A 10,352-nucleotide genomic window follows, 5' to 3' on the forward strand; every position below is an offset into this window, starting at 1 on the left:
CCACGGGGCGGTGGGACAGTGGGGTAGAGTGGCAAACTCAGGAACCCCCTCTCTGTCCCCACGAGCAGCTAGTGGTCCAGAGGCTGGGCTTCGACACACGTGTGACCGTGCTGGGCCACGTGCAGAGGGGAGGGACCCCCTCGGCGTTCGACCGCATCCTGGTAGGTGGGGCGTCACCCTGGTGCTGGGTGTGCATGCGTGGGTGTGTGTGAGCATTTTTTCACTGCTGCTGGTGCTTGTGGGTGAGACCACGGCCTGGCAGCCTGGGCCACACCCTCTTGGCGATGGCTTTGGCAGGACCTTGGGAAAGGAGGGCGGGGTGAGCGGCAGGTCGACGTCTGGTTGTTCTCAGTCTGGCCCAGGGCCTGGGTGCCCAGCTCCGGGGCCTGGGTGCCGAATCCTGATTACTGCTAGTCCCACCCCACCCTCTACAGGGTGGGAGTCATGCTGCAGCCCCACAGGGCCAGGGCCCAGGGCCAGGGAGGCCCCGAGGTGGTGAAGCGCCCACCTGCGAGGCGCTGGTCACCGGGGCTGGGGGCTGGAGACTGCAGGGCTGGCCGGAGCTGTGCCTGGGCCACCGTGCTGGGTGAGGCCAGGTGGCCAGCGTGGGCCTGGGGGAGCCGCTGGACTGAACCTCTCCCAGGAGGCCTCAGTGCGTCCCCATCCCACACAGAGCAGTGGGGACACTGGCCTCAGAGGGGGTCTGGCCCCAGGGGTGCACTCGGGACGGGGGGTCAAGCACTGGCCCTCCACCAGGCCTGGCGCACAGCAGGGGCTGTCGAGTGCCAGCGTGGGCCCGGGGTCTCACCTGGTGGCAGGAGAATGGGCTCACCTGCTGCTTTTGCAGATGGTGGAGACACCGGAGGCCTGGGTCGGCGGCAGAGGGGCTCCAGAGGCACAGCTTACTGCTGGTCCCCGAGCCCAGGCCCTGCAGGGCGACACCTGCACACAGTGGGTTACGGGAGAGCGGCCGTCACACGGTTCCCGAGGGACACAGGAGCGTTCTCCCGGGCTGCTCCCGACACCCACCTGACCAGTGTGGGAGGCCAGGGGCGCAGTCTGGGGGCACGGCGGAGGCGGGGGACGCCAGAGTCTCACCGAGCTGAGCCGCGGGCCTTGGTCTCTGGCGCGCCTGTCTGTTCCTGTTGGCTGTGGCAGGACCCCTGTTTGTGATTTGTCTCCATGGCGGGCGGTCCTTACCTGACCAGTTTTAGCTGGTCCGGCCCGCCAGCCCATGCCCAAGTTTGCACACACACCAGGACAGCCGTGACAAAGGAGCCCCAAGAGAGAAACCTCGTCATAGTGGAGAGAACTCCGGAAACCCCAGTCGAGCCCCGGCCCTGCCACTGCAACTCCGGGGTGCAGGGGCCACGCCCTCCTAGCAGGGCCGGCTGAGACCCGGTGAAATGGTGCTGGGGGGCTGCTGTGAAACGTGGTCATGCTAAGTCACCATTTCTAGAATAAACAGCGTCGCTTACTCCAGAAGCTTCTAGTGTGTGCGTGTGCGTGTGGCTCTGAGAGCCGAGGGTGTGCGTGGCGTGGGGCCGGCTCCGTGCCGGCCGCGCCTGCCTGAGCCCTGCCTGCCCCTCTCTCCGCTCAGAGCAGCAAGATGGGCATGGAGGCGGTGATGGCCCTGCTGGAGGCCACGCCCGACACGCCGGCCTGCGTGGTCAGCCTCTCCGGGAACCAGTCCGTGCGGCTGCCCCTCATGGAGTGCGTGCAGATGGTGAGCACCCGCCTGCCTGGGCGCCGGCACGGGGGCTTCCCAGGGAGGTGCCTGGGGCTCTCCTGCCCCCTCCCCACCACAGCCCCGGCGCTGCCTGTCCTTCCAGGCCCCTCAGGGCCCAGCCAGCAGGCCGGCTGCAAGCCCCCCGCCCCTGTCCCCCTGGGCGCCCGGCTGCTGCTCCGCGCGTATTACATGGAGCCAGCGGCAGGTGCATCGCGCCTTCTGTTGTGGCCCCCCTTCCGAGTGTGTTGCTGCGCCCCCCAGCGGGCCTCAGGGTATCCGAGGCCTGCAGTCCTCCAGGTGGGGGAGGGAGGTGTGAGCACATCCCCAAGGTGCCCCCAAGGTAAGACAAGCCCGAGACAGGTGTGGGAGCTGCAGGGAGCTGGGGAGCCCATGGGGGGCCTGTGGGGGTAGCTGGGGGGAGCCCAGGACACTTAGCTTCCCAGAGCCAGTGGGACAGACTGGCTTTGCAAACTGGGCAGGGTGGGGCCCTGGGGCTAGGATGGGAGGGGGAGGGGGAGTGGGTGGCCAGAGCCCCCGGGACATCTCACGTGGTCGGAGCAGGGACCACGGGAGCGGGGAGTGGGGAGCAGAGAGAGGCTGGCTGTCGGGACACTGGGGTACGGGGCTCGGTAGGTTTGGGGGGCCCTGCAGCTGGGGGCAGAGCGAGGCCTGCCCAGGGGAGGTGGGCTGGCACGGGAGGGGGGCCTCCCTGGCGCTCCTCCTGGAAGATCCTTCTGCGGCGACCTCCCCTGGGCCCCGCTTTCGGGCAGGCTGGTCGCCAGTGGGTGGTGGGTCTGGGGGCCAGAGCAGCCTCACCCTTCGTTCCTAGGCCCCAGCTGCCCCCCACCCCCTTCCCAGGGCTGAGGGGGAGCGAGGCCCGTGTGCCCCTTCCAGGGAGGCGAAGACCTGGCAGACCAGGTGGGGTCCCCTCGCCCCTCAGCCCTCTCGATTCCGGCAGTGACAGCTGCCCGGCGGGTCTGGGACAGGCCCCCCGCGTTGGGCTCAGACGCATGTGCCAGGCCTCCACCTCCAGCCTGTGCATCTTGTTTTCTTTAAGACCAAGGAGGTGCAGAAGGCCATGGATGAGAAGAGGTTTGAAGAGGCCATCCAGCTCCGAGGCAGGTGAGGGCCTGGAGGGCCTGGTGTTGGGCAGCTGTCTGCTCAGTGGGGCCACAGCAGACTCCGAGTGGCTCGCACACGGCCACCCCCCGACACGGGGCGTGCCCACCTGCAGAGGTGGCGCTCTGAGACCCTCCTCCTAGGGCATGCATCATGTGGGAGGGACAGGGCCCGACAGTGTCGGAGAAGTAGGCAGGCTGTGTGGATGTGCCCTCCGGGGCTGGCGGGGCCTGCAGGGCGCTGGGGGGATGGGGGGGACACAGCACAGGGAGGGCACCTGGGAAGGGGGAGGGGGGAACTACAGAAAGCAGCAGCGAGGCAGGCCCGGGGGGGCCAGGTCAACTGGCCCTGCAGGTCTGCTTCCTGTGGTTCCCGTGGCCACGCTTCCTGCCCCGCTGCGGAGCTGCCGAGACCACGCAGGCTGAAAGCAGGCGCTCGCTTTGCAGAGAGGGGCGTTGGGATCGCCTGTCCATGGGGGCCTCTGCCGCCCGGCGATGGCACCCAGCCAGGGTCCGTGGCGACAAGAGTTGGGAGGTGGGCCGCACCCGTGTCCAGTTCCTTTGAGGCTGTGCTGCTGACGCCGTGCTGTGCTGAGCTATTTGGCTGTGAGCTGCGCCATGCATGACCCGCTTTCTTTCCAGGAGCTTTGAGAACAACTGGAACATTTACAAGCTGCTTGCGCACCAGAAGGTCTCCAAGGAGAAGGTGAGGGGCGAGCCGCAGAGCCCACACCTGGCTGTGCCCTCGGCCTCCTCCCGCCTGCCCTGCCACCCCGCCCAGGGAGCGGGGAGCTGGCCCCACTGAGCCAGGACCCGCCCTCCTGTCTGGGGTCTGAGCTGTGAGCTGAGAGGACCAGACCTGGCCTCTGCTTGACCAGCAGGTCCCAGACAGGCCTGGGGATTACGCTGGCCTGTTGCTTAGCAAACAGCTGGAGGACTTTAAGTCAGGAGAGGAGGTTTAACTCAGGAGACGAGGGATATACAGTGTTATGACACATTCCAAAATAGGTAAAACCCTCAGGAAATGGACTCTCTTCAAAATAAAGATGACAGCAGGCTTCGTTTCTGAAACCACAAGGGCAAGGAAAGGGTCCCACCGAGACAGTCTTGGACGGTGGGGTCCTGGCCCCCCGTTCATCCCGGGAGCTGGTCAGGGCTGGGCAGCGTCTTCTGGCAAGGCAGGGTGGTCCCCACATCCCCTTCCAGAACCGCCTGGGGCATGACCACCTCGGGCGCGTCAGGCTCGTATTACCGGGACCCACTAGAGCCAGGCTGCCCAGCAGAGCCGGTGGCCACACGCGGCTGCGGAGTGCTGGCAACATGGCTGTCCTAGTGAGGTGTCCCTGCATGCCACGCGGGCGCAGGTTCTGCGGAGCAGCGAGGGAAACGGCTGTGGAAGTGCCCGATAGCAAAATGTCTTACATTGATTCCGGGTTGAGGTGATGACGTGTTGGTTCTATCAGGTTCCAGCAACCCTAGGATTGAAAGAGCATCGTCTGCTTCTTTGCACCTTCTTACCGCGGCTGCGGTGGCCCCCTTCCCGCCACACACCCGTGCTGCTCGCCAGGGACTTTCTGGGGTGCTTCTGCCCTGAGCCCTGAGCGTGGAGTGGTTGCCCAGGGCCTCCAGGCAGGCGCTGACTCTGGCCTGAGCCACTGCTGCCCCGTGAGCCGCGCTTGGCCGACAGCGGCCCGAGTCCCGCTCCTACCTTCGGCTGAGGACTTTGCGGTAGCGAGCGGGGCCTGCACCGTAGCTCATGTGGTCTCGGGCAGAGCCTTGCGGTGTCAGGAGAACAGGCCTTTGTCATGCCCGGGGGAGTCCCATCTCTGGACCGTGTCCAGGCTGCCACGAGGACTGGGGCCTCTTCTCCGGAAGCGGCTCTCTGCTGACTTCTGTCCGGGTCGGTGGTCCCCCGCCCCGACCCGGGGCTCATGCTCTTGTCTCCCCACCTTCTCTGAAGACCAGCTTCTCCCTGGCCGTCCTGAACGTGGGGGCCCCAGCGGCTGGCATGAACGCGGCCGTGCGCTCGGCGGTGCGTACCGGCATCTCCCAGGGCCACACGGTGTACGTCGTGCACGACGGCTTTGAAGGCCTGGCCAAGGGGCAGGTAGGTGTAGCCGTGCCTGAGGCCGGGCGGGGGACGGGGCCTGCGGTGGTGGGCCTGTGTGTCTTTGGTCAGTTTAGGACGTGTCCCCGGCTTGCTTATGAGCAAACAAGGACCAGCGGGCTCGCCATGTGGGTATAAGGGCCAGGCCAGGTCCTCTCCTTGGGGTGGAGGGGGAGCACCTGGGTCCACTTTAGCCCGGCCCAGGCCCCGAGACCCCGCTCTGACCTGTGGTAGGACGGTCAGTGCCAGGCACGGCCTCTGTCCCCCCTCTCCCGAGGACGTGCGCTCCCCGAGGACAGGTCCATCACCTGAGGAGGGCCTGCCCCCCTGAAGCCATGCCTCCCCCCTGCAGGTGCAAGAAGTGGGCTGGCATGATGTGGCTGGCTGGCTGGGGCGCGGTGGCTCCATGCTGGGGACCAAGAGGTGAGCACCTGGCTACCGAGGGCAGCAGGGGGGTGGGATGCAAGGGAAACCAGCCCTGTGGCCCCGGGCTAGGTCTCCTCTGGCTGGTGGCCTGTCCAGAGCGGGACACAGACCCTCCTGCCTGGGGCTTCCTGGCCGAAAGCTCACTTGAAGTCACCTGTGTAGAGGAAGGCTGCTCGGGCCACTCCACACCTACAGAAGGGATCCCCTCAGGTGGGAAGTGAGGCTCACAGCCAGGTTGTCGGGAGGGCAGTGGCCAGTGCCCAGCAAGGGCATTGAATGGGTGCCCCGCCGCCCCCGGGTGCCTCACCTTTGCTCCCACCTCTAATCGGGAATCCCACCGCCACGCCCCAGGCCTGCCTTCTCCCGAGCTCAGCCACGGTGTGGACGTGGGTCCTCCCAGCCCAGCGTTCTGTACAGATGCAGCACGTCCATCTGATTTATCTCCCACTGCAGGACGCTGCCCAAGGGCTACATGGAGAAAATTGTGGAAAACGTCCGCATTCACAACATCCACGCCCTGCTGGTCATCGGAGGCTTCGAGGTGAGGGGGCAGCTGCCGGGGAGCAAGCGGGGGTGGAGGAGACCCCAGGGTGTGGGCCGCCGAGGTGGCCCTTCCGGAAGCCCCATGTGCAGGTTACCTTGAGCCAGCTGGACTGATGGGGCCACCAGGGTGAGTGAAGTGGGGGTGGGAGGGCCCAGGCAGGAGGGTCGAGTGGCCTCAACCTCCCGCTGCTGAGGCGGTGGTCCAGAGCGTCTCTCGGCGGAGTTCTGGGTGGTGGGGGGCACGTCGGTGTGATGCTGGGGCTTGGTCAGCCCCCGTAAATGACAGATACCCACTCTTGCCCTTTCCTGAAGGAGCCCAAGCCCCCGCAGACTGCATGGAGTGGGCTGGGGTCAAGGCAGGGTGGGCGGGCCTCCTTCCTGTCCTCCTTGGAGTCCAGTTTTCCCAGTGAAGGCGGCTCCAGGATGGGGCCCGCCTAGTCTTGGTCCTGGGGTGTGGCAGGTGGGCCCAGAGGCCCATTGCCAGGCACACAGCCGGGAGCAGGACCCAGGGGCCCCTCCTCCTGCCTCGTCCGGCAGCCCGGCCTCTCTGGGGCCGGCCTTGAGCCCCCGCCCCCGATTCCTGCAGGCCTACGAGGGGGTGCTGCAGCTGGTGGAGGCCCGCGAGCGCTACGAGGAGCTATGCATTGTCATGTGTGTCATCCCCGCCACCATCAGCAACAACGTGCCGGGCACCGACTTCAGCCTGGGCTCGGACACCGCCGTCAACGCCGCCATGGAGGTGGGGCCTGGAGCCGCTGCCCCCACTTAGGCCGGCAGCGGGCGGACGGGGCGCCTGGGAGGGGAGAGCGCCCAGAGGCGCTGCCGAGGGGTGGGGTGGGATGGGGTGCGGGGCCCCCACCGAGGCTGGCGGCCTGCATGGGGAGTGGGCAGGACCTGGCTGCCCCCGAGGTCTCAAGGATGGCAGGGAGGTTGTGAGTCTGGGGTCACCAGGGTGTGATGGTGACGGTGGTCAAGGCTGCCGCTGACCTAACTGAGCTACTGTACTGGTGTGGACGTCGGGCCACGGTTCTGTCCAGTGAAGCAGCCACACGTGGCTCTGGGGGAAACCCAGCTGGGACATGGGAGGGTGGGAGGTGGGAGCCCGGTTTCTGGAGGGGTCCCAGCAGGCTGGCGCCACCAGGGGCTCTCTGGGGGCATCCCCACCGCTGTCCCCACTCTCTAGACCTTTCCCACCTTTGACTGTGACCCCACATGAGCCCAGCTTCCCCAGGGGTTCATTATCTCCGTTTTGGGGGGATCTGAAGCTGGAAGGGGGCGTGTTGCTCAATCAAGTGCTGCGTGTTTTTAGATGGAGGAGAAAATACAAGTGAAACAAGAGGCTAAAGGAGATCCCACCCCACCCCCATCTCCTGACCCAGAGTCCCATGATCCTCAGGGGTTTTCTTTGAATTTATCTCCTATCTGAACTGGCTGTGGGTCGCCCACGGCCCCTCTGAATCTTCTGGTGCCCCTGCCCCTTATCAGATGAGGGAGGACAGGGTTCGGTTTTCATTTGCAGCTCTGATTTCTGGTTGAATATTTTCCTATATGTTTATTGCCCATTTGTCAGGGGTTTTTTTTGAAATTTTCTTTTTCCATCATTTGCCTATTTTTCTCTGGGCATGTTTTCTTTTTTATTTGTAAACGTTCTTTACATGTGTAGGCTATAGACCCTTTGCCAAACATTGCAGCCGTTTCCTCCACTTTGCTCTTCATCTGTTATCTGGGGTCTATCCTCATAGTTCAGACGCGAGTAACCTACATATCTGTTTTATTTCTCTCTCCTCAGTTCTTTATTTAATGCTTGGATTTCGTTGAACTGTTCAGTTAGGATCGTCGTCACTTGTCGTGTTATCACTAGCGTCTGCAGAGCACTTACTTCACGCGTCCTCAGGGCCCCTGTTTACGAAGACCCTGCCGTGGCAGAGTGTCTTCCCCCCGTTGGCAGATGAGCAGATTAAGGCCCAGTGTGTCCCTGGTCCAAGGTCAGGGAGAGCCTCCTAGAGCGTCCCTGGCCCCTACCCACTAGACGCTAGTGACGCCCACCTTGTCCTGGGGGCACCAACGCCCGGGCTGAGGACCCAGTTCCGCGTGGCTGCGTGGAGGGCGTGTGCTGAGGGCTGCCAGTGCCCTGGGCACGTGGGGCAAGGGCTGTCCCAGCCGCATTGGGAGAGAGACCCGGGTCCCTGCAACGTCGTGGGTCCCCGTGGTCCGAGGGGAGGGCTCTGACCCGCACCCTGGCCCTCAGAGCTGTGACCGCATCAAGCAGTCGGCCTCGGGGACCAAGCGCCGTGTGTTCATCGTGGAGACCATGGGGGGCTACTGTGGCTACCTGGCCACCGTGACCGGCATCGCTGTGGGGGCCGATGCCGCCTACGTCTTCGAGGACCCCTTCAACATCCAGGACTTAAAGGTGAGCCGAGCCCCTACCTTTCTCCCGGCCAGGCTGAAGGGGCCCCTCCTGAGACACAGCGGAGCAGGCCTGCAGAGGAGACGGGGCCCCTGCCAAGCAGCCACGGCCCACTAGGCTGGGGGCTCGCTGCCTTCGAGGGGACACAGCCCGTGACCCTCTGCACCCCGTCCCCGATCCCGGGCAGTGCCCCTGCCGCCCTGTGGCCTCCGTGGCCGCCCCCGGCCCTCCCCCCACAGCTTCACAGTCCAGCCACAGGCCCACACCTGCACCACCCACACAGCCCTCCAGCAACTGCAACCTGGTGCCCGCCCCGCGCCGGCCCCCAGGCTGATCTGGGTCTTCTCAGCCGCACCTGTTGGCTAGTCCAGAATAGGCCCTCCCAGACAGCCTCAGGCTGTGGGAAGGGGTGTGCGGTGCAGGCTGCTGCCCCCGCTCCACTCAACCCAGGTCTTCACCCCACAGGCCAACGTGGAGCACATGACCGAGAAGATGAAGACGGACATCCAGAGGGGCCTGGTGCTCCGGTGAGGCTGCCGGCGAGCCCGCAGGGTCCAGCTGGGTGGAGCAAGGCTGGGGGGCTTAGGAAGGAGTAGGTGGGGTCGGGCTTTCCTGAGAGCCTGTGGCCCGGCCCGGAGGGGCTCAGCATCCAGGCGAGGCTCAGGCCTCCCCTGCCGCCCCCACCCCTTCTTCTTCCCAGAAACGAGAAGTGCCACGAATACTACACCACGGAGTTTCTGTACAACCTGTACTCCTCCGAGGGGAAGGGCATTTTCGACTGCAGGACTAACGTCCTAGGCCACCTGCAGCAGGTACGGGGTGGGGGAGCACAGATTCCATGGAAGGCTGCTCCCTGGCCCCCGGCCCCCAACTGTGCCCGGGCCGACAGGTCCCAGGAAGCCGTGGCAGGATGAGGACCCCTCTCTGTGCCCCTCCTCATGGGGCATCTGGCTGTAGGTGCCCCTTCGTCCTCACACCCCTGAGGAAGGGGCGGGGCCGGGAGCCACCTCCACCCTGACAAGCCCCTCCCCTTCTGGCCCCCTGGAGGCCCTGCAGGAAGCCCTGCGCTGTGGGTTCCAAGCAGACTGAGGGCCGTGTGCACCCCTAGGGCTCCCTTCTCCCCGGGGTCTTTGCTCACTGGAGGTGGGAGCTGCCTGCCGGATGCAGGGGCCCACGGAGGCCCCCCAGTCAATGAGTAGACAGCCCACTGCCCGGCCTCTGGAGGTGGCTTTTAGGGGGTTTTAGAGGTGGGATGGAGAAAGGGGCCGGATGCCGCAGGTCGAGGGGACGGGGTGTCAGCCCGGGAGGGCTCACCTGAGGTCACGGCAGGGCCTGGTTGCTGGGCTCGGGCCAGGGCTCGGCTGCCTGAGGCCCAGCTCCTCCCTGAGGGCCAGCACCTGGCCTCACCCACTGTGTTTCCAGGGCGGGGCTCCCACCCCCTTCGACCGGAACTACGGCACCAAGCTGGGGGTGAAGGCTATACTCTGGATGTCGGAGAAGCTGCGGGCAGTCTACCGCAAGGGTGCGTGAGGGAGGTGGTGGCTAGTAAGACCTGTCCCCGCCGAGGGCCCTGGGTGTGGGGCTGCCGGCACGTTCCTGTGTCCACAGGGCGGGTCTTCGCCAACGCCCCCGACTCGGCTTGCGTGATCGGCCTGCAGAAGAAGGCGGTGGCCTTCAGCCCCGTCACCGAGCTCAAGAAGGACACCGACTTTGAGTGAGTCCCTCCGAAGAGAGGGTTGGACCGCCGGGCCCCGACCTGCCTGGACCCCTGGTCCCACAGGGCCGCCCGGTCCCCACGCCCAGGGCTGACCCCGGGTCCCTGTTCCTCCCGACGGGGCAGAGTTGAGGGTGGGGTCAGCCACGGTCGGGTCTGCGGGCGCTCGCGGTCTGCCGACCCGTCCTGGGGGCGGGCCCCGGCACCTCTGAAGCGCAGGGGCCGGAGCTAGCCTCCACATGTCCCGGGTCCCGAGGTCCAGGTGTCCCGAGGGGGCGTGCGGGGCCCAGGTTAGGGCGGCGGCC

The 10,352-nt window shown here is 65.8% G+C and overlaps 1 protein-coding gene across 1 annotated transcript in view; it reads left to right on the forward strand.

Annotated features, from left to right (window-relative positions):
- PFKL (phosphofructokinase, liver type) overlaps positions 1 to 10,051 on the forward strand; it is a 26,183-nt gene extending 16,132 nt beyond the window's left edge. The window contains exons 9-21 of the mRNA XM_024758255.1: positions 69 to 161; positions 1,601 to 1,726; positions 2,787 to 2,851; positions 3,490 to 3,553; positions 4,808 to 4,954; positions 5,307 to 5,377; positions 5,834 to 5,921; positions 6,510 to 6,662; positions 8,172 to 8,336; positions 8,799 to 8,860; positions 9,034 to 9,145; positions 9,756 to 9,855; positions 9,942 to 10,051. Coding sequence (XP_024614023.1) covers positions 69 to 161; positions 1,601 to 1,726; positions 2,787 to 2,851; positions 3,490 to 3,553; positions 4,808 to 4,954; positions 5,307 to 5,377; positions 5,834 to 5,921; positions 6,510 to 6,662; positions 8,172 to 8,336; positions 8,799 to 8,860; positions 9,034 to 9,145; positions 9,756 to 9,855; positions 9,942 to 10,051 — 1,356 coding nt within the window. The remainder of the gene's footprint in view (positions 1 to 68; positions 162 to 1,600; positions 1,727 to 2,786; positions 2,852 to 3,489; positions 3,554 to 4,807; positions 4,955 to 5,306; positions 5,378 to 5,833; positions 5,922 to 6,509; positions 6,663 to 8,171; positions 8,337 to 8,798; positions 8,861 to 9,033; positions 9,146 to 9,755; positions 9,856 to 9,941) is intronic.
- Positions 10,052 to 10,352: the final 301 nt, after the last annotated feature.

Source organism: Neophocaena asiaeorientalis, unplaced genomic scaffold (assembly GCF_003031525.2).
Source record: "Neophocaena asiaeorientalis asiaeorientalis breed wild unplaced genomic scaffold, Neophocaena_asiaeorientalis_V1.1 scaffold45, whole genome shotgun sequence".
NCBI classification, from domain to species: domain Eukaryota; kingdom Metazoa; phylum Chordata; class Mammalia; order Artiodactyla; family Phocoenidae; genus Neophocaena; species Neophocaena asiaeorientalis.